Here is a 19472-nt window from a genome sequence, read left to right on the forward strand (position 1 = left end):
TTATTCAGAGTAAACATTGGTCTAGTGTTGTCCAATTGCGTGCAGTGAGATTTTCAAACGCATGCTTGGTGCCGCCCCTCGAGTTGGGCCATTATATTGTTCGTGGCCAGACCCTTAATCTTTCTAGATTACCAGGGTCTGGATTTTCCAGGCTAATGCATAAGTGTAAAGTGTATCAATTAATATAGAAGTATATTAAATCAAGTATATTTAAATTAGGCTCTATATTACGCCTATAAGAGTAGGAGAAAAGCAAACAGGTGTAGGGGAATTAAAGGGACATGACATGCTGACGTCATTGATATGCAAAATAGTGTGTGACATCATCTAGCGACATTTAGCGACTTTTGGAGCTGGCTTTAGCTACTTTCCATTTGAAATAGTTAACAACACAGACTACACTCACTGATCTACAACCACTGGCCCAGTCAGGTAGTGTTCAGGTCTGGGCAGGTGCAGGGCTGTCCCACGCAGTCAACACAGTGTGTGTGAGTGTGTCTGTGTGTGTGTGTGCCATAATATCCACTTCATCTGTGGGCATTCTCATGTCTGCTGGCATCTGTGTGAGCTTGAGAGCTTGCACAGCTCAGCTCACCACCGACAGCAAAGACAGGGCAGGTTGCAGATGTCAGGAGTGGCCGCCATCTTTTCCATCTCAGAGGCTTGTCACGAGCAGACAGACAGTGCCAGCAGCACATACGCAGGCAGGCAGGCAGATACAGATGGAGGGAGTGTGTGTGTGTGTATGTGAGGCAGTGCGTGTATGAGTATAGTCTGGCAGCTGCGTATCCGTGTCGGGGTGGCTGATGCGATGATTCCGCTGCAGCTCTTATCTCCTGCTGTCAGCGCCTGTCAGTGTCTGTCATGTCGTCTCCACGGCGACACGCTGCTCTGTATGCACCCAGTCTCCGCCCATTACCCAGCCAAGCACCAAACCAGTAATGCCTGACGTGTGTCCACACACACACACACACACACATTGACTGTCCACACAGACACACACACTCAGACCACCGGTCTGATCTCCCTGACCAGCAGCCACAGTGAGTAGCTGCCTTTAGGTGTGAAATATGCATAAGTGCGTGTATTTGTCTGTGTGTGTGAGGTCTGTGTTGTGTTAGAGAGAAACAGATTGTGTGTGTAAAAGACATCGTTTGAGGATGCCTGCATATCTGAAAAGAGAAGGAGAGAGAGACTGAGACAGACAGACAGAAGCTTCTGGTGCTCTATGGGCCTAGTACTCACCATATGAAGGTTTCATCATAGGAAGTCAATTTGTGATGAATTCCAGAAAATATGTAGCCTGGGTGCCAGCCGAACTTAGTCCCGCCCACAACATATGAGGTCGGGAAGTTCGGTCTGGCATTGCTCCGTTGTGCAGCAACTATGCTCGCCCCAGAGCTGGCGGACAAATCAAATCAGGCTTTACGATAATGGACAGGTGAGCAACAGCGCCTCGTCTATCACGTCATCTGAGCACGCTTTAGGTTGATTATGTTTGCAACAAAAACGCTGTGGCTAGGAGACAGATGGCTTCTAAGACCCCATATGGAAAATGCATATTATTTCAATGAGGTTTTATCACTGACAACAATTATTTCTGAAAACTTTGGCCAAAGTTGAGATGGGAAAACTCATGGTTTCACTTTCATCAAGGGAAAACAGCGTGTTGCATTGTGACATGTCGTTCCCTTGTTCGTTTGACATCTGATTGACCGCCTGTTTGAGGGATTTGCGACAGCCTTTCCCAGCTGTTTATAACATGTTTGTAGCATATCAGTGTTCAACAGAACTATTTTTAAGAAACTGAGGGGATATATGCTATCAGTTTTTTCCTAATAGCCTACCCTACTACGTATCTCTTAGATTTAGCTGATGAGTGTTGTAGGAGATATTGACGGCACAATAACTTTTACAAAAGACCAGAAAACAATGTTAAAGGGGTGGTTCAGGATTTTGGACATAAGACCTAATTTCCATGTTAGCAAGTGTGATATTTATCAGTGGAGACCGTTATCAACATGTTTCCTCCAGTCCTTCTAGTTGCAGAGTTCACAGGTGCTAGGCTAATGCAAGTGTTAACCTGCCACTAAAAACAGTCTATTTCATTGGTCTGATTGGTTAGGTCTATCCAATTGAGTGCAGAGGCATTCCCCCCCTGTATCAGTTGAAACACGCCCCGTAATTACGTCCCAATGGAGCAGTATGAGTATGACAACGTCAGGTTAGAAAATATGCAAATACATATATAATATAATTTCCAGAAATGTTGTTCATTCAGTCTTCATATGCAGCCTGCAGTGCTCAGGGACTTCTGCTTTGCCAGCTCTTGTGTTTTCACCCTATTGTTAAAACCTGCCCTGAAATTACTTGCCAAATATGATGTTTTCTGTCATGCTAATGAAGTGCATTTGAATTTGAGAGAATGACATACTGCATGTCCATGGTTGCCTCTATTGCATTTTAATGTCAAAAATGGCCAGCGTGACCTTAGAAAGAGAATGTGGAAGACAATAGGCTTACTAGTAACATAACTAGCATCAAACTGTCGAGTATGTTCCCAACACACAGGGTTATGCAGCTTAAAAGCAACTAAAGTGAACTACTATCAACAGTGACTAACAATGCCTGTCACTAGTGTAGCAATTAGCTGGAAGAGGCCTATTCAGGAATCATGCTCTCTCTCCCTCTCTCTTTTCTGTGTGTTTCTTGTTCCAGGAATATTCACTCATCTGTTTTGTCCATCTTTGATCCTTGACGGCATAAACAGTGTTGTATTCCACAACTTTCTGGAGCATGTGGCTGAGCAAAGTGAAAGGCTGCTTGAGTGGCAAGGTGAGGCTGCGGATATGATTATTGATTCACAGGGTGATTTCTTCTGTTGCCGGGCTATGAAATCGCCATCAACAAGCCAACAGAACAGAAACAAAGGGAACAAGCTGCTCGATAAGGATCTCATTCATTTCTGTGTGCGTGTGTGTGTATGAATGTGTTTGTTGTGTGTACACAGTGTGGTGCATGTGTACATGTGGGGGTTCCACGTGAGTGTGAGAAGAATGTGTGTGTTTATGTGTGTTTTGTATACACTGTGGTGCAAAAAAATGTTTATATGTGTGTGCATTTGACTGTATGTGTATGTACTGTATGGGAGTTTGCACAACTGATGCATGTAAGCTTGTGCAAGCGTACTCACTCACGCTAAAGGGAATAACCTACAAATAGATACCGTGACATTCAGGCATCTTTTATTAATTCATAAATGTCACCACTGATCTGGGCGCAGTGAGATGATGTCTCGTTTGGAGATTGTAAAAGGCCCTCAGGAGGGGGACGACTCACCTGTCAGCTCCTCTTGCAGGGCCAGGCAGGATCACAGCGCTTGCTTCCCAGGACAATGGAAGGGGATTGGTGATGTGAACAGAAGCGCAAGTAAACACAGACAACACAAACAGTACTCTCATTCTCTCTCCACATTCTTTTTACTTTTTTGTGTTAATTTACAATGGATTGTTAAAGGTCAGTCAAGGATTTTACGTGTTTTCAAGCCCATAGAATTTTTTCTCACGATTGCTAGCCGGCCATTCCATGAGTACAACAAAAAAAAAAATCACTGTAGGCAGCCCAGGCTCTAAAAACTGGAAACAAAGTGGGGGCAGCTTATCCCTCAAGCAAAAACGAAACCTTGTGTGGAATTTCACAGGGAATACTGAAGGTAGGGTTGAGCTACCTCTCTGGCGAGTTTCGTTTGGTCCTTGGTTAACATACAGTATCATGTATGTTTCTTTTTAACACAATTGTCTGCTTTAAATTTAAATATAAACATAAACACAAACAATCACGACTTCCTGCAAAATCCCTGACTTTACCTTTAAGCAACCAATATTTTCACCTGCGATTTTTTAATGTTCACATTTTCAAATTAGCAAACAGCCAAAACAAACAAATTATTTCCCTTTCTGTTGCTATTTCATGGTCATTCTTGAATGTTTCAAACTAAAAAGGAAAATCAACATAGTACCTCTAAACACCATCACTTAGTCATTCATTTTAGTTCACATTCATTTTGTGCTTTTTTGTATTACTTATGTATAAGAAAATGTGTAGACTCTTAGGGCTTAACGTACAAAGACAGTGCAACTGTATTTCTGTCCACAGAAAGTGAAAGCTGTGCCTCGCTATTTTGCGTGAAGTTTTCACTTTATTACGTAAACGTTGTTGCGCATGCACAAACACTTAAGCTTCATATTGTCACCTGTCACGTTTTTAGTTTTGGGAAATTAAAGCAACACCAAAGAGCTTTTTGTACCTTAAAATAATGTTTCCAAAATCGTTTCAGTGGTTCATCAACTCGTAACAGGGTGAACGGCACTTTCTGCATTCGCTTCGCGGCCCTCTATCGGCTATAACCGCACTATGTAAGTTTGCTGGATCGGGTAGCGGATCTGTAGTTCGATGGAATGAGACATGAGAAACTACAAATTTGACTTGTATCTGATGTCGTATTCTACCTTGTCTGTGGACATTGTTATATGCAAAGCCGGTGCTGGATAAACAAATAGTGCGTGCGACAGAGGAAAAGTTCTTTGGTGTTGCTTTAAAAAATAACAGCTTATTTGTTAGCTCTTACTAAAATGTGACTGAAATACGACTGACGAATATCAACACCATATTTCTGTATTGTTTATATGTGACTCAAATATGGTCGACTCACATTACGCTACCATGGAAGGTGCTTTGTAGTTAGCAACTGTGCTATGCTTTTGGAAAACGGACTCAAAGCAGTAGTTCTACACTTTAGAAAATACCAAACTTTCAGTGTAACTGTAATTGGGTTATTGTTATTTCACTTCTCCTTACATAATCAAAACAACACAACTGCAATTGTACTGGTATTTACCTGAAATACACAATTAAATAACAGGAATTATTAATGTTTTTAAAAATGGAGATAAAGCGTTTTGGAACCAAACTCTTCAAGTGAAAGTACGACATTAGCACTTCTCCTCCCATGTTTTTGCGTGACTCCCATTTTCCCCTCGACCTTCCCATAAATGCATATGCATGAGTAAGAAGTGCAGTTAGCCATTCTGCACTCCAGTGGCAGGCAAAATGTGCTTTCATCTACAGTGTGTGTGGTCTGTTTTGTAAATAAGATGCCATGTTTTACAGGCGGTAATTTGGCGGTAATTCTAAGTACATCAGGCTCTTAGAATTTTTCCAAACACTATTTATCAAATGTCTCATCCAACTAGTGTGTTCATTGCATGAAAGTGAGTCTTGCACTGATGGAGGTACACATCACAAGGCTAAGTGCTGCAAAACCAGAGGTGTGTGTTGAATATGAAATCAACTCTCATAGGCCTTCTCCATCCCCTCTTCAGCAGAGGAGTCAGATCGAAAAAGTGGGGGGAAGAAAAGTGAAGAGGGAGGAAGAAAAGTTTGAGAGGAGACAATGGCATTAGGTCATCGCCTCTCTCTCTCTCCTTCTCTCGTTTTTCTCTCTCTGTCTCTACTCCCCTCTCTCCCCTCTTCTCTGCTCTTGGTGCTCTGTGGTGGCTGTGGAGGGCTCTCCTCAGTGAATGTTTCAATGAGGGTAACCGCTGCCATTATGGCCTCCTGCCTGTGTGAACGAGCGCAAGCACAGCTTGGCCCGACTGGACGCTAATGAACGCTGCATTATTCAGTAGCCCTGGACCTCAAGGTGTCTTTGCTAATCAGGGAACACTAAAACATGCAAGGAATGATTTATGAAGAGGATGGAGGGACTGTATCTCCATGCCTGTTGAGGTAATTATCCTACTGCCATATAATGTGTGTGTGTGGGCATGGTCCTGTAACATTTAGAGATCGGGATGTTATTACCCCAGCAACCAAAGGGTGTGTGTGAGAGAGAGAGTAAAGGCTATATGAGAGAGGGCACTTTGTTCTCAACGTAGTAACTCTAATTACACATATTAATCTGATATATCCCCTACCCCCGCTCTCTCTCTCCCTCTCGCTTTATCTCTTTCTTTCATGGGAAAAGGCGGACAATGGGTCTAAAGTTTTCTGGCTCCATAGCGGAGCGTTAATGAGCGAAGATATGATCAAAATTTGTATGATGAATGCTCCAGGGAGAGAGACGCTGGCTGATGCTCAGGTGTTTGGAGGTGCAGAGATGTAATGGAGGAAACAGAATGCCATCATCTGCCTAATCTTTATCGGGGAACGACACATTTAGATATCGAGTTATCAGATTGAGAGATTCTGCATTTCATTTGTATCATTTCACACAGGCTTTTATCCAAAGCGACTCTCAGACTGCAATAAGTAAAATCCTCTGGGCTGATGACAGAAGCAGTTCCAAAGGAAGGGTACACACATCCAAAAAAGACAGGTGCCAGATGTGAAGTGTCAGTGAAAGGAGGATAGAGGCCTGCACACTGTTTTAAAAGCTCCTAGACAACTTTATTTTAGCAACGTTCAAAGTTCTTCTTTAAGCCTGAAGAAGACCCTCATGGGTTGAAACCTTGCTCAAGTAAAGTTGTCTAGGAGCTTTTAAAACAGTGTGCAGGCCTCTCTCCTCCTTTCACCACATTAATAACACCACAATAATACCGTGATTGTAGCATCATATTGTTAGGATGTCTTCTGCCACAGGGATAGGGAGACTTATTGAATTCAACCTGGTTAAGCTGAAGTTTAGATCCTTCCCTAAAAACATGAGGTTGTCGTCTATGCTGCCATGTACGTCTCACCTAAGGGTCTGAACCTATGTGTCGACAACCTCCCGCCTCATCGTGCAAGAGGTGTCTATAGGACTTCGTCATTTATAAATGACACTAAAGAAAACTGTTCAAAAAGATAACACAAATCCTTAACCAATTATATTATCCCCAAAATGTATTGCATGACATCCCCTCTAACCAATAAAATGGTTATAAAAGGTTATTCAATATGTGTACAACATTTGTACCACACGCTGAGTCACACCCATGAGTAGCATGATGGCAAGTCCATTTTTAAACTAGATGTACCGCATAGCGGTACAACATATGACTGCCACGCAGTCCTGTACATCCTCCCCCGCTTGTCATGCTTGTCAATTTGTCTCCATCTCCTACTCCTACCCCCAACCCTTGCAACTTTTGTGTATGCTTGTATGTGCATGTGTGTGGCTGTGTGCTTGCATGTGTGTGTGTGTGTGTGTCAATTTGTCTCCATCTCCTAAAGAGCCTGAACGATATGGGATTTTGAAGGCTGATAACCTACCGATTTCTCAATATTTGAGTTTTTCAAAAACTGATAACCGATATATCGGCCGATAGTCATTTTTACCAAACACAATGTAAAAATGTTCTCCCATACCAAGGTTCTAATCAAGGTGGGGCATTATGTATTTGTGTGAGGGATCGAGCAGTCTGGCTAAAGAGGACACAGGTTTTTAAGTTTCAAAAATGAAACATTTATTTTTTTGTCTTTCTTTTCTTCAAAAACTGATATGATAAATCATATCAAAATAGAGTTCAAGTAAACATAACTTAATATAACATAATATAATAGGCCTATGAGGTCAGATGAACAGAACATAACTCAAAGCATACGAGAGAACTGAACACAAAAGACTGACCTCACCAAATGAGACAACAGGGGAACATATATGCCGACTAGACTAACACACAGAAGGGACATTTAGAGAACAACAAACATGACAACTACGGCCAGTTCAACATAAGCATTACTTAAATGAAAATAATCACAAACAATATAACTAACGGATAAACTTAATTATGAAACCAAATTAAGCTTCCTCTTTCCCCATGACGTTTCTTTCAGATGATACTACAGAGAACTCTAACTTCCAGAGGACTCTTAACATGACACTGTTGCCGGAAGAAGCCCTTTGCCCAGACACAGCATCCGGAAGTCCAGCCAGACGTGTATGCTGCCGGCCTCACACCACCCGCCACGGTAACTTAAAGAACACTGTAACAAGATTCTGTGATTTTCACAGCATCACTGCTGTTTTTGAGAAAAATGTGTACTGTATTTGTGAATACAGTATGTTGCTGTAGTTTCGCTATGAATTATGGTCAAAAATGGTCAAACTACAGTAATAAAAATTTGCTGCGAATCATAACACAGTAATAAATCTGACTCCTCCCTCACTTGTCAGCTTTTTGAAAATTTTGAAAAAACATGGCGGAAAATCAGTTGGGGTTTTCTGTTTTCTTTTTGCACATAAATACAAAGTTAAGCTCCCAGATAGCAAGGTGACATTGATATTGTGTTGATTTTCCATCCAAATCATCATTTTGAAAAGATATTGAAAAGTCATGGATTTATGGTTTACTGGGAAATTTTGACGTGGTGATTAAAACATGCACAGCGCGACGACGTTTGAACTGTCCGGCGGCGGGAGATCATTTTTGAGCAACAGTTCAGTCAGTCAGACCAACGGTGTTCAGCACTCTGTCAAGTTCGCTGCTCCACCTTAATGGTAAGCAAGCATTTATTTATGTAACATTAATGTTTCATTGTGAAATTGTACTACATTAAATTCGGGCATTGGTACAGTCTATGTACGTTGTTCTGTCTAACTTACAAACTCATCCATGCTTGTTGGATCAACTAAGTAAGTAACGTTAGGCTAGCTATCATAGTTGCTGTTGCTGTGAAGGTGGCATTAACGTTAATGTTTTATGTTACGTTAACGTTTTGGCAGTCTCGTTTATATAAGGCCTACCTTAGTTCTCAGTAAGTTACAGTTTATTATATTCATATAATTTATATAAAACATTCGCTAGTAGTGCTAGGCCTAGGATGTTACTGTCACAATGTTAGGCTGAAGATGATGTGCTGCTGGTTAACGTTAACGTGGAGGTTTAGCTGCTACCAGCTAACTTATGTAACGTTAACTCATCGTAATCAGTACATATATCTATGTGTTGCTGCAAGCAAACATCATCAATGAGCTCACCCAGCTGGCTAACGTTAGCAGCTAAATATACCTTGCGAAACTGAGTTATGCTAACACCATCTTCAGCCTGGCATTTTGACAGTAAACTCAAAAAACATACAGTATATATATAAATGATTATTCTAAAGTTTCACTTGTAAGTAGCCTTCAGTTTCAGTTGAAAATTGTTATCTAACACTGTTTATCTTTTTTTCTTCTATTTCTGCTAGGTGCTGCTTCACTCTGCTACTGGTGGTGGATCAGGCTGACTGCAACCGTTGGTCTAACGTTAGGATGCAGCACACGAGAATTTCTAAACGGAAAAAAAGTGAATAAATGTACTTGCTTTTCAAACTGATAACAAGTTGTCAATGGTTATTTATGCAAGTTTGTGTAGCCTAAACCATACCTATGCCTAGTGAAATGTATCCTGGCTGTAGATAAAGCAGGATATGAATTTCCCAAAATTACTGTATATAATATTACAGCACTGGTATTACTACTGTACTAAGTTACAGTATGATCCATAAGTACTGTGATTAAAAATACGGTAGACAATTCAATACTGTATACATTACAGCACTGGTAGTACTACTGTAGTTTGCATTTACAGTATCAGGCATAGGTACTGTGATTTCATATACAGTAGGTGTACTGTAGAGTGAAATACAGCAACTTGCTGGTTATTTGCTGCCAGCAAGTTGCTGTAAATTTTACGTTAAACTTTTTACACTGAAGCACTATGCAATTTAGCAAAAATTACCTTAATTATGCAGGTTGAGAATCGTTCTGATGGTTCTACACTTTCTGGGTCATTTGGAGGGTGCTTCTTCTCCCCCTATTGCTTCTCTGCGGAAAAAAAACAATATGCAACTTTCCGGACCAGGTCCGGGAAAATCCGGATGTGACTCAGCGGAAGTATCCAATCGCGCCTCAAAAATGTAGTCAGATTGTAGGTTCGAAAATGCTTTACGGCAGACACACCTCCAAACATGGGACCAGCTAGATATAAACAGCCAGTTGCAAGGCAATTGTTGCATTCATCATGGATCAATCGACAAATAAGAGACCCAAGAAGCGACTGTTGGAGGAACAGAAGAAGAAGAAAAGGGAGTTTGACAAAAATAAGAGACCAGACACGAGTGAACATAGGGCGAGCTTTTGAGGAATGGCGTCATGTGAGAGACCCTGAAGACTGCAAAACGAACGCCGACTTGGCTTTGTTGCTGTTGAAATTGTAAGTAGCCTACCCTTGGGTGAACTTTGTCTTTGTAATGTGACTGACCAGGGCTGCAGGGGGAGCTGTGCAGTGAAAAATGCGAGCCCAAATCCGGCAAAAACCCAGAAACAGCGAAGGAATAACCAGACCTGCATAGTGCTTCTTTAATTACTCCCAGTCGCACCGATTGCTAAGCTAACACTTCAGGAGACTACATACATGTATGACCCGTGAAAATATCTAAAAATTGTCCGTTAGAAAACTAAATACAAAATGATGCAAGTTTTTCAGCATGTCTTAACGTTTGACCTGTTACACAGACACATTTTGCAGCATATATTCGCTACATTTGTTTAAACTCTTCCCCCATGTGAATTGACCTGTCGCTAAGCCCCGCCCCCCATTGTTAACGTGTGAAAACTCGGACAAACAAATCAGGCTTGATTAGAAATACATTGTGGACAATGGCAGCTGACAGTATATGAAAGCAGGCTTTGAGGACGTTTTGGTTGATAAAGGATTTACTTTCCTCCAGAAGCTATCAAAAGGGACTTAATTATGCTATGGAGGGGTGTATTCAAAACTTTAAAATACATACAAGGTGACAAGCAAGCAAAAATCACTGTGCAAAAACCACTGACGTTAATGCTAGCTAGCTAGGTAGTGGAAGATTGATACTAAGATATGTTAGGTTACGTTAATATTTGATGTAATAAGAATATAGTAGTTGGTTAATGAGCATTTTCATCTTGGGATTTAACAGGGAACCTGTGCCCACGTTGTTGGCTTAGTAGCCTACATAACGTCGAGCTGTTGCAAACGCGAGAGACGTCCTGTAGGCTACTGTTGATGAAAACATACCCTGTTTTCTAGCCTCTCGGGGAACCAGCTATCAGTATTACACGTCCCCCATGCAAAACGTTTGACCATGGTTATCCGTCGGGGTTTTTTTAGTTAATAAACTCCATAAATAACCATTAATTTGTCATTTTATGCCTTCTCCCTGTTGTTTCCTATGGAGTTGTCCGAGCTCAAAGTCAAAGTCAGCTTTATTGTCAATTTCTTCACATGTTCCAGACATACAAAGAGATCGAAATTACGTTTCTCTCTATCCCACGGTGAAGACAAGACATATTTTACCAATTTAAGTCCACAGACAAACATAACATTCAAGTAAACAAAAAAGTAAGTAAATAAGAGGGCACATATAATAATGAAAAAAAATAAGAGCAGCAAAATTTGGTTTAAATTGTGCATAGACAGTCAATAAAATACTAGTGCAAAGTCAGGCCAATAAAAGGCTTGGGTAGTTCTGTTTGACCTAAGTAAGAAAGAAAGTGACATAGTGGTGCAAGTTATGTAAGAGCAGCAGATGTGTTGTGTTTTCAGGACAACAACAAGTTGTAAAGTGTACAAGTGTGCAAGTGTGCAAGTGGAGTAGTGCACGCGGCCATTGTGGGTCCAATGTCCAGGATGTTATGTAGCTGAGGGTGGAGGGGGCAGAGGAGGGAGAGAGTTCAGCATCCTTACAGCTTGGTGTATGAAGCTGTTGGTGAGTCTGGTAGTGCGGGAGCGCAGGCTTCTGTACCTCTTCCCAGAGGGCAGTAGATCGAACAGATTGTGAGCGGGGTGACTTGCATCACTCACAATTTTGGTCGCCTTGCGGGTGAGGTGGGTGGTGTAAATGTCCTTCAGGGAGGGGAGTGAAGCACCAATAATCCTTCCAGCTGTGTTCACTATGCGCTGCAGGGCTTTCCTGTTGTATTCAGTGCAGCTTCCGCCCCACACAGCGATACAGCTGGAGAGGATGCTCTCAATGGTGCCTCGGTAGAATGTGGTCATGATGGCTGGTGGAGCACTTGCTCGCCTGAGTTTCCGCAGGAAGTACAGGCGGCGCTGAGCTCTCTTCGCCAGTGATGCAGTGTTGGTGGTCCAGGAGAGGTCTTCGCTGATGTGCACCCCCAGGAATTTGGTGCTGCTCGCTCTCTCCACCACAGCACCGTCGATGGTCAGTGGCAGGTGTTGGGTGTGACCTCTCCGGAAGTCAACAACAATCTCTTTGGTCTTGCTGACGTTCAGCAGGAGGTTGTTGTCCCTGCACCACGTGGTCAGATGGTCGACCTCCAACCTGTATTGGGTCTCGTCGCCCTTGGTGATGAGACCCACCAGAGTTGTGTCGTCAGCAAATTTCACTATGTGATTGTTGCTGTAGGTTGCAGTGCAGTCATGCGTCAGCAGGGTGAAGAGCAGCGGACTGAGCACGCAGCCTTGGGGGGCCCCTGTGCTCAGTGTGATGCTGCTTGAGGTATTGTTGCCAACACGTACTACTTGGGGCCTCTGACAGAGGAAGTCCAGTAGCCAGTTGCAGAGGTAGGTACTGAGTCCCAGTTTGTCCAGTTTGCAGATGAGTTGTTGTGGTATTATGGTGTTGAATGCAGAACTGAAGTCTATAAACAGCAATCTCACATATGAGTCTCTTTTTTCCAGGTGGGTGAGGGCTGGGTGGAGGGCAGAGCAGATTGCATCCTCTGTAGACCGCTTGGCTCGGTATGCAAACTGGAAGGGGTCCAGGGTGGGGGGGAGAATGGCTTTGATATGTGACATGACAAGCCGCTCAAAGCACTTCATGATGATGGGTGTCAGTGCCACAGGGCGGTAGTCATTGAAGCAGGATGGAGCAGTTTTCTTCGGCACAGGTATGATGGTGGCAGCTTTGAAACATGATGGGACGATGGCTTGCTTCAGGGAAGTGTTAAAGATGTCTGTGAAGACATCCTTAAGCTCCCCTGCGCAGTCCTTCAGCGCACGACCTGGGATGTTGTCTGGACCTGTTGCCTTACGGGTGTTGATAGCAGCAAGAGCTGATGTCCGAATCCCGTTGAGGCTGGACTGTCATTGGATCATCAGCGTTCTAAGGGTGGCGCTTAGCGACAGGTCAATTGGGGACAAAGGTCAAACCCTCCCCAGCGCAATTTTAAGAATCTTCAGTGCGAAGTGTGTATGTCGACATACTTACTTAGCTTTAGTGGGTGTTGCTGCTCGACAGTCCGATGAATGATACAAAGAAGACAATAATGCAAGGTTTCCAAGGACACTTACATTTTTATTGACCTGGACATGGTTCATTACATCCACTTTCAAAAACTGTACAGAACATTGTTGTTTTCAACTTCTAGCTTATTTCTCTGTGATATTATGGTTTGTCTATCTTGAGCAACTAACTGTCAAAGATTCTTTAGTACAGCATCTTTGCAACCTGACATTCTAATCCAGTGGTTTCTGAAATTTTGAATTTTTTTCTTTCATTCCCCACTTTGATCAAGGGGGCATTTCCGAGCCCCACCTGTCCCTCATCGCTCTAAGAAAGTGGTAGGTCAATACAGCATTGTACAATATATTCAATGAAATACCAACACACTGCATTAAATGGATCCATAATCCAGTCATACTGAGCACTGCTGGTTGGGGAATATTTTTGAAATAAACTTTGCAGGGATGTGATGTATGCCTACTGTTTAATACATGGGATCACAAGAGTGGCTCCCGAATCAGACGTTTTAGCGATTTCACTCAGATTCTCAAAGGCATAATACTGTCGCGATCGAGGCACCTGTCCCATACCTCAAGTTTTTTTGGTGAATGCAGTAATCTTATCTGCTAGGTGAGGTAGGTGCTTGTCTTTGCCTTGTAACTGGAGATTTAACTCATTGAGCTTTCCAAATATATCGCTAAGATAGGCCAGCTTTGTCAAGAAATGTTAATTAGTGACTGTGCTTGCAGATTCAAACATGCGCTCTTCCTCCAAGAAGAGGCGACTCGGAGCTCAAACACACGCGACAGCACTTTACCTCGGGAAAGCCACCTTGCCTCGCTGTGAAACAGTACAGCCTTTTGGTCAGCTCCCATCTCCTCGCAAAGTGCGGAGAATAGATGCGCTTTTAAAGGCCGGGTCTTGATGAAATTCACCACTCTCACAACCTCGTTCAAAATCTCATTCAGGGGCTCGTTTCTAGAAAGCGTCGTTTGCTAACTTGTGTTGCAACCTTGGTAGTTTGCTCCATCGTTCTTGGATTTGGTGTTTCTAGAAAAGGAAGTTCGAACTCTCAATCGCAAACAAGGACGCAAAGTTTGGTCGTTTGAACTACTGCCCCTAGGTAGTTCCTGTTGGTGGAGCGCCTAACCAAAAATCACAACCGCCTAACCAAAAATTGCGAAGTGGATGTTTATCTTGTAATTCAATGATTGATCTATCCTGTAGCTTAATTTTGATTAAGACACTGACTCCCCTACTTGGCTCTTTCTTGCTAATTATGTTAATTCGAGTATTGCCTTGCTATTAATATTATAATCTTCACAGACTCTTACAACAGCAGTGATAAATGGTGTAGTGGCTAAAGCAGGTGACTTGTAACGTTGTAGGTTCGATTTTCTTATGATGTGAGATTGTCCTCTTGCTTCTCGCTACCTGCAGGTGAACTAGTGTGACACGTAGATTCAATTGTTTTTGACTGATGTCTTGTACCTATGGTCTCGATGTAGGATAACTATATGTATGGTCAAAACCTATTGTTGTGTCTCGTAGGCCTACTCTTACTCAGAGGTGAAAAGAAGAGATAGGCACGAGACAATTGATACTATTTGCTATACCCAGACATTCAGGCTATATATTTTCCAACATAGATATTTAACACAAATAATGGCACATGGTCGGCTTCAGTAAAATGTTTTATATAGACCTACTTGCAATAGGTTTAGGTTTTTGCAGATGACGATGACAATGCCAGCATTAATCACTCGGTTTAAATTAGAAAAATGTCAACATAGGCCGTGGCAGAGAATTTCTAGGGGGTGGGGTATTACACGTTGCCACTGTTTCCACCAATGATATGTATCGCTGCATCCTCACCAACGTTGTTGGAACTGCAGTGTTCGAACATCGGAGGTAGCGAATTGCGACACAGGTACGATGCTTTCTGGAAACAGGTGTAACAATGTTGTTGTTTGGTCGCAAGTTGCATCGTACCATGGTGGTTGAGCAACGTCGTTGCTAACTTTTCTAGAAACGACCCCCAGGTCGGGAGTGCGTCCATTGCGCATCGGGTGCTACCTGGGCCTAGGCTACAGATAAAAAAAATAAAATAAAAAAAACTCCTGTTTTTCACGTCAGTTCGCGCCCACCTAGCATGTCTCCGCGACCCACAGTTTGAGAAACGCTGTTCTAATCATACAGGCAGTCTTGCATACATTCTAAGCATAGAAACAGACATGACTGAACGATTGACAATTTAAAAATCGAATTGACAGTTACAGTTAGGATTTCTTAAGGAGGTCTGAGATAAGAAAGGACACAGCCATGAGTTTACAGTAGGAACTACTTCTGTAATAGGAAAAAATTGTCCTATCTTTGAAACTTAAGTTAAGATAGGACAAGCAGTTAGGATGTTTTTCTGTAATGAAGCCCGTGGTTCGGGCATAGTTGCTCCACAATGGAACAAGTCCAGACTAAACTTCCTGACCAAATGTTGGTCCAACCAAGTTTGGTTGGAATCCAGGCTGTTATTCTCCTTTCCCTCTTCAATCACCAGCTTTTCTTGGGATGCAAGTCTGTGACATAAAGCACAGCGCAACACAAGTCAGGGTGAGTTGACAATTTACACTGCTTACAGGATTTTAATATGTTTTGTGTCCTTTGAATGATCATATATTTTAGATTATTAACAGAATGAGTGAATGGAATCAGATAACCTTAGAAGTGACCACTCTTGTTATTTATTGGTTGTTTGCCTATTGTTTACAGTATTTTTTCTTGGAATTTATAAAGAACTTGCTAAATATCAGTTGTATTGTAACTTAATTTTAATGTCATTTGTATTATGCTCTGTGCAATCGAATCAAGCTCAAACAAACATCTTTGTGACTGTTCTAAATTTGTGTGGAATGCAATACTTAGGCTATTAGATGATACTTATATTCACTCATTCTCTTTCAGCAACCAACATGGACATTTTTTTTTATTTACTTAACTTAACATACAGTGATTATGATAACTTCACTTATAATGAAGACACCAACATGGAAATTGATTTTGATTTACTTAACTTAACATACAGTGATTATGGTAACTTCACTTATAATGAAGACACCTCAAATACACCAGAGTTAACAGTGGCACATAACACTGTGAAGATTATCTCTCTCGTCATCTACAGCCTCACCTTTCTCATTGGTGTCCCTGGTAATGCCTGTGTTATTTGGATTGCGGGCCTGAAAATGAAGAGGACTGTGAATGGTGTGTGGTTTATCAACCTGGCCATCGCAGACTTCCTCTGTTGTCTAAGCATCCCCTTCTCCATCACCAACACTCTTCTGGACACCAACTGGCCGTATGGGAACGTCATATGCAAGATCATCCCCCTATTTGTCGTTCTCAACATGTTCGCCAGGGTCTTCACCCTGGCTCTTATCAGCTTGGACCGCCTGGCGCTGGTGGTACGGCCCGTCTGGGCCCAGAACCACCGCAGCCTGGTGCTGGCGTGGGTCCTCTGTGGACTGGCCTGGGTTCTGGCTCTCCTGCTCAGCTTACATGCCATGATTCTCACTTATGTCACCCAAGATGGTGGCAGTCTCTCTCAGTCACTCCTAGCCCACACGCAGATGATTCACTTTCTGTTTGGATTTCTCGTCCCTCTCCTCCTCATCATCACTTCCTACATCATCATCACCCTCAAGGTGTTGAGCAGTAGCTACTGTGCCAAAAGAGCCTCCAAGATCATTGTAGCTGTAGTCGTGGCCTTCTTTATCTGCTGGCTGCCCTATCACGCCTTTGGACTTGTAAGGGAGTATGGCCAAGATGAGGGCCTGGCGCTCCATACTGACCAGCTGAGCATAGCCCTTGCTTTTGTGAACAGCTGCCTCAACCCTCTCCTGTATGTATTTATGGGTCAGAACTTTAAGGAGAAGGTGTCGCTGAAGCTAATCCTGGAGGATGCAATCAATGAGGACAACACCACACACTCCTATGTGTGTTCCTAGGTCTTACAATCACGCGTGGTTGTTTTTGTGGAAAAATAAAATATTTTTGTTTCAATTATGTCAATTTGCAAAGGCCAAATCACCAGCATCCGAATTCATATCTAAGCATGCCTATATATTCTCTTTGACTGCTCTTAGAGGGGCTTTTATCAGTGGATTTGACTGTTTTGATCTTGTTCCCAACCCAGACTTGTAATCTTTAACTGTAAAAATACATTGAGTCTAGATGATTTTGTACCATGTTTGTTCCAAGAAAGAGTTAAATAAACACATATCATTTTAATTTCTAATGCAAAGCATTATTTTAAGGAAAACATCAGTGTCCCCAAGTCTTCCGTCATTTCCACCACAACAAACTATAAACTATTTTATTACTTTTTACCTAAAAGGGTTTATTTGTTTACCAAGGGAAAAATAGTATTAGTAAAGAGGAAAGTTAATGCCAAATATCAGACATGTGGTGATCAGAAAATGACGAAAAATCATTGTAACCATCACTGGAGAATAGAGTATTTTTTATGCAACATTATTTCCACCATGGCTGTAACTTTGTCAAAATATGCAAAATAAGTGAAAAAAAAGCATAGTTGTGTGTGTATTTTGGATACATTTTGTCTTATTTCCAAAAGTGACTGGGCATGGCAATGGAATGTGCTTATATATGGCTGAAAACTGTGAGAATGTAATTTCCATCATAGTCATTTCCAACACGAAATGAGGACATATAGAGCAAGACAGTGATGTAATGTCATTCCCACCACAAAATGACCATCACAACATACTGTATGTTTTAAAGGAGCGTTTCACCGCTGGGAAGATGAATGCATACTTAATATTTTTTAAACCAAAAATATTGTTCAAAACAGCACCAAACCTCATCAGTAGCTTGCTTAGGGTCTCTACACATAAAACGAAACACCAACAACCTAGTTAGTGAACACAGTGTTTATTACAGAAGAAAGTTAAGAACACTTACAGTCGCGCTATCCAGAGAAATTATTTGATTGTTTGCAAAAATGTGTTACATGCATTAGGTTATTTATTTGACAGAAAAATATTAATAGCCTACGGTCATGCAGCTTATGGGCTACAGAATTGGGAAGTTATGGTAGGCCAACTTGGAGTGAATATAAGCTATGGCTTAGGCTATGTTTACATTGGAATGACTTCCCTGGTGTTATGAATCCATTTGTCTGCAGCGCAATGTAGCCTAGGGCTACATCTCTCTTTAGACATTTAGGCCTGTTTCACACCGGGTGCGTGGCATGAGCATGTCAGCTGAGTGGTGTGTCCGTTTTTATTTCGGCTCCCATGTTAACAGGTTAGGCCCGTTTCACACCGGGAACGTGGCGTGAACGTCACATGTCAGTTGCGTGGCGTTTTCTATGTCTGCCTGCCATAAGCGTATCTGATGCTGCGCTACATCTCTTTTTCTCACTTCATTTTTTTCTTCACTGTTAGGCATGAGTCCTATTCCTTGCACGTACACGTTTTCGGCGCGGCTCGAGCCACTGTTAACATGGGAGCCAAAATAAAAATGGACACGCCATGCAGCTGACACACTCACGCCACACACCCGGTGTGAAACGGGCCCTAGGCCTTGCACACCGCCTGTGTGACGCACCCGTCTCAGGGGTGGCTCAAGCTGCGCTGAAAACCCACTAAGCACCACCTAGCTTAGTACCTGGCTGATGCAAGGCAGCCATTATGTGCCAGAGCGCTCAGCACACACCTCCAGGGAGGAGAGTGAGGAAATTAACTACTGAATCAGTCAACTTACTCCACTGGGGGAGGATTAGGGGACCGTAATGAATGAGCCAGGTTGGGAATTCGGTGCAACTGAACTTTTTTTGCTGATCCGAAAACTGAGAAAACCCTAATGCGAAAACCCTAATGCGATTCGAATTATGAGTTTTGTGATCCATTGCACCCCTAGAATTGAACCAGGATGCCAGGGATCTCTGAGGGTGGGCTCAATTTAACAGTGAAACTGATTTGTGTTTTGGATATGGTGGTTTCTCTATGACTGCTTACAGCGAATAAGTTGATTAAATTTGAAATGATTTGCCTTTCAATTGGTTAAAATTCTTTACAACTTGCCTCTGTATGATTGTTTTCTGAAAGCTCTTACCACCAATAAACAGCTGATTGCCAAAGAGATGCTTGTTCTATCTGAAAGTTAAGAAGTTGTTTGCTTTCTCTATCTCGCTTTCTCTTGCTGTATGTGTATGCTGATTTTTTATAATGAAAGCCTGTGTGTGTGTAGTAGCAGTAGGTTGTTCG

The 19472-nt window shown here is 42.2% G+C and overlaps 1 protein-coding gene and 1 long non-coding RNA gene across 2 annotated transcripts; both read left to right on the top strand.

The window, feature by feature from the left end:
• Positions 1–847: 847 nt before the first annotated feature.
• LOC121711481 lies at positions 848–8395 on the top strand. Its single transcript, XR_006032347.1, has 3 exons — positions 848–861; positions 6373–6376; positions 8314–8395. It is a non-coding gene; the product is annotated as an uncharacterized LOC121711481 (long non-coding RNA).
• Positions 8396–15776: 7381 nt separating this feature from the next.
• LOC121711466 (C3a anaphylatoxin chemotactic receptor-like) lies at positions 15777–17454 on the top strand. Its single transcript, XM_042095100.1, has 2 exons — positions 15777–15795; positions 16147–17454. Exon 2 carries the CDS (start codon positions 16155–16157, stop codon positions 17187–17189), a length of 1035 nt encoding a protein of 344 aa, XP_041951034.1. The 5' UTR covers positions 15777–15795; positions 16147–16154; the 3' UTR covers positions 17190–17454.
• The last annotated feature ends 2018 nt before the right edge of the window (positions 17455–19472 follow it).

This window comes from Alosa sapidissima, chromosome 6 (assembly GCF_018492685.1).
Source record: "Alosa sapidissima isolate fAloSap1 chromosome 6, fAloSap1.pri, whole genome shotgun sequence".
Taxonomy (NCBI): domain Eukaryota; kingdom Metazoa; phylum Chordata; class Actinopteri; order Clupeiformes; family Clupeidae; genus Alosa; species Alosa sapidissima.

Coding starts and splice junctions, on each gene's coding strand:
- LOC121711466 (XM_042095100.1), top strand. CDS start 16,155: ATGGACATTTTTTTTTATTTACTTAACTTAACATACAGTGATTATGAT.